This window comes from Pogonomyrmex barbatus, unplaced genomic scaffold (assembly GCF_055798465.1).
Source record: "Pogonomyrmex barbatus isolate J1 unplaced genomic scaffold, ASM5579846v1 scaffold15, whole genome shotgun sequence".
NCBI classification, from domain to species: domain Eukaryota; kingdom Metazoa; phylum Arthropoda; class Insecta; order Hymenoptera; family Formicidae; genus Pogonomyrmex; species Pogonomyrmex barbatus.
The window spans coordinates 4,009,664-4,013,278 of NW_028297111.1; the positions used below are offsets into that span (position 1 = coordinate 4,009,664).

Below are 3,615 nucleotides of genomic sequence, written 5' to 3' on the forward strand. Positions count from 1 at the left end.
CACAAGGTGTCACAACAGCGACCCGCCGGGACCCTGCACACGACCCCGGTCACGGCGCCGTGGCAGCAGGTCGCCATCGATCTGGTCGGACCACTACCCCGCTCCAACCGTGGACACACATGGATCCTCACAATGCAGGACCGATTCACAAAGTGGCTCGAAGTCACGCCATTGCGGAAGGCCACTGCAGCAAATGTCGCCAGGGCCTTCACTGATCAGGTCGTGTACCGACATGGGTGCCCACAGCGGATAATCACGGACAATGGGACGCAATTGAAGTCCAAACAGCTAGGAAAGCTGCTGACCGCCTTCGGCATCCAACATCGCACCGCGCCGCCATACACGCCGCAGTGTAATCCGGTCGAGCGGGACAACCGGACACTGAAGACCATGATCGCTCAATACGTGGGCCGGAGCCAGAAGATGTGGGATGAACACATCACCGCCCTCCAATATGCCTTCAATACGGCCTGGAGCGAGGCCACGGGACACACTCCTGCCTATCTCAACCATGGCAGGGAGCTCGCTCGACCTCATCCGGAGGACCGACGACACCTGGCAAACCCACCGACCCCCGAGACAACGCACCGACGGTTGCAAGAGGCCTACGACCTCGTGAGGGTGAACTTGGCACGGGCCTTCCAACGTCAAGAACGACATTACAACCTGCGTCGTCGGGAATGGAAGCCAAAAGTCGGGGATTTGGTATGGAAGAGAAACTACGTCCTGTCCGACAAGGCTAAGGCGTTCAACGCCAAGTTGGCCCCAAAATTCGTGGGGCCCTTGGAAGTCCGGAGGATCATCTCGCCTGTCATCGTCGACCTACGGGACACCCGCGGACGCTGGCACCGCCAGGTCCACGTACAGGACCTGAAGGCGCACCCGGCCCCAATGCGCTAGGGAAACACCGACTGGTCGGTGAAGTCACGGTTACCGACCGAGAATGTCCGCACAGGCGAAACACACGGACAACGGCTGAGGGCACCACCGACTTATCCGCATGCCGAGGCAAACACGCGAAAACAACGTGCGCCGCATTCCGAGGCAAGCACACGAAAACAATGTGCGCCGCGTCCCGAGGTAAGCACACGCAAACCACGTGCGCCGCATGCCGAATATTCCACGCTCGCGTATAAAAGACCACGCACTGAATAGCCGAGCAATCCGCAGCCGTAACGATGCCGACCGATGCAGAAAAGAAGCAGCTCGAGGAGTTGTTCGGGCACTGGTCCGACGACGACGATGGCCTCCCGGACTCACCGGGAGTAGCAGCCACTAGACCACGCGGCGCACCGGAGCGAGTGACCGAGCCACCCCGGCGACTACCCCCGCGGGTGGGGACCAGCATACAGTGCTCCGACGCCGATCGCAGGAGGAAGGCCCTCCTTCTGCTGACCCCTCCGCCGTCACCACCGGATCGACGGCGAGCACAAGGGCGAAAACCACCACCGAGGCCCAGGATCACGCGACCCGCTCCGGCCGCCTGCGCAGTAGTCCGGGCAACACCGGCGCCGAGCGCCCCGAGGCGCGCTAGCACCGAGGCCCGGCAAACCGGACCAAGGCCGACGCGGCCGCGTATCCCAGCGCCAAGGGCACCGCTGCCAGCAACGAGTCGACCGACCGTCCCGTCGCTCCATGCGGTGGGACCACGCAACCCCGAGCCAGTAGCGGTCAGGGTCGCCGCCGGGACCATGCTCCAGGTGCCGCACCACGCGGTACACACCTCTCGGCGATACTGACGGTGGACCCCGGAGGGTCAATGGACCCTCCGGTTCAATACGGACGGGACCCTCCGGAGCAGCCGCCTACGCCGCACCGACGATATGGCCAAAAGGGGGGGGGTGATGTAACGGCAGGGCCGTTACGAATATACATATATATATATATATATATATACATACACATACATAAATATATACATACAGAGAAACGCTTGGCTTACTACCCCGCACTATCCATCCCGCTTGCACGTACACCACTCGTGCTATCGCATTCGCTTGCCTGTAGGGCGCACGCGCCGTCTCGCTCACGCTATCTCGCTCGCGATGTCCCCACGCGATACCGACTCCCCGCCACCGGACCGACGGCGCGCAGTGGGGAACGTCGGCCGGGTATATAAGCCCGGCCGGCCGAGACATCGAGACCAGATCCCATCCTGCGATCCGACTCCTGATACCTAACTAATACCTACTACCTCTCGGGGCCAAGGTTTCGCTTGGCTCTGCCGGGTTTCACCGGCTTTCTCTACCTACGGGCTGAGGTTTCACTCAGCTCTGTCGGGTTTCACCGACTCCTGTCACCGCTCCACGGGCTGAGGTTTCACTCAGCTCTGTCGGGTTTCACCGACTCCTGTCACCGCTCCACGGGCTGAGGTTTCACTCAGCTCTGTCGGGTTTCACCGACTCCTGTCACCGCTCCACGGGCTGAGGTTTCACTCAGCTCTGTCGGGTGTCACCGGTTTCCGTTGCGAAGGCAGGGCTCGACGTGGCACTCGACCCTGCCCGCAATACCTAACCGTCCCGCCTGACATTAGCTCGTAAGTGCATGCGATAGAGATTAAGGCCGCTAGTTATAAGTCAGTAATCCTAAGACCCCTAGTGGTAACCACGCCGTGTAAATCGACCGTTGTCGACTGCACACCGCACCTGTCCTGCGCATCTCATCGCCTTGCGCCAACCGGTTGCGTCTCCGCTTTGCTACCAGCGACACTGCGACATCTCCTGGCCCTGCACGCTGTATCTCTCTTTCGCTAAATAAACTATCTTTTTCACGCCGCCACTTGTGTTCGCGTACGCTTGAGTCTCCCCTCCTCTCGAACCCGGACACCGACGAGCCGATCCGAGCGTCGAGCGAGGTGACCGCGTTACAGATTCAGAAGCGTGAACGCACGAGTCCGACGCGTAGGATCGTAAGGAAGTAATATAACACATCATGTGTCCATTTCCTACTGTGTCCGATTTTCAATGTGTCCGATTGCCATTGTGTCCAATTTTCACTATGTCCGATTTCAACCACTTTGTGTCCGTTCCTTATTGTGTCCGTTTGGATCTGTGTTCGATCCATTCAACCTGCTATGTCCGATTTTGTGCACAACTGGGACTCACTCGTGGTTTCGTGTTATTGTGATGAAACACAACACCTTTTCCGTTCAACAATATTGCTTTTCTGCAATGGCGCGCTTCAATTTCTCTAATTAGACACAATATTTGTCAGGATTGACGATCTTGCGGGAGCAGTTTATAATAAATTACTCCAAGGTAATCCTACTAAATCGATAATAGCACCTTTTTTGAATGCAAACCAGCTTTGATCATGGTTTGGGCCGGCGCTTTTGACATGATCGTTTTCGCAGGACATTTTCGTATAAAATCCATTTCTCATCCCCAGTAACCATACGCTTCAGGAAATTGATAACGCTTCAGCAACCACACGTGGAAATTTGTTCGATGTGATTTCGTTCAGTCAACTTATGTGGCACTCAAACATCAGCTTTATTCATCATCCTCAAGCATTTTAAGTGGTCGGCGACGTTGAATAGTATATTTAAACGTTCTGCGATTTCCCGCGTGAGATGTCGGTCATTCAACACCATGCTAAAAGTTAATCATCGCGCGT

At 57.1% G+C, this 3,615-nt stretch overlaps 1 protein-coding gene across 1 annotated transcript; it reads left to right on the forward strand.

The window, feature by feature from the left end:
- Nucleotides 1-393: 393 nt before the first annotated feature.
- Nucleotides 394-1,755, forward strand: LOC148937267 (uncharacterized). The gene has a single exon (XM_089073312.1). The coding sequence runs from the start codon at nt 424-426 to the stop codon at nt 898-900; it is 477 nt and encodes a 158-aa protein (XP_088929438.1). The 5' UTR covers nt 394-423; the 3' UTR covers nt 901-1,755.
- Nucleotides 1,756-3,615: the final 1,860 nt, after the last annotated feature.

What these genes read in the sequence shown, in the direction of transcription:
- LOC148937267 (XM_089073312.1), top strand. Translation starts at nt 424, where the DNA reads ATGTGGGATGAACACATCACCGCCCTCCAATATGCCTTCAATACGGCC.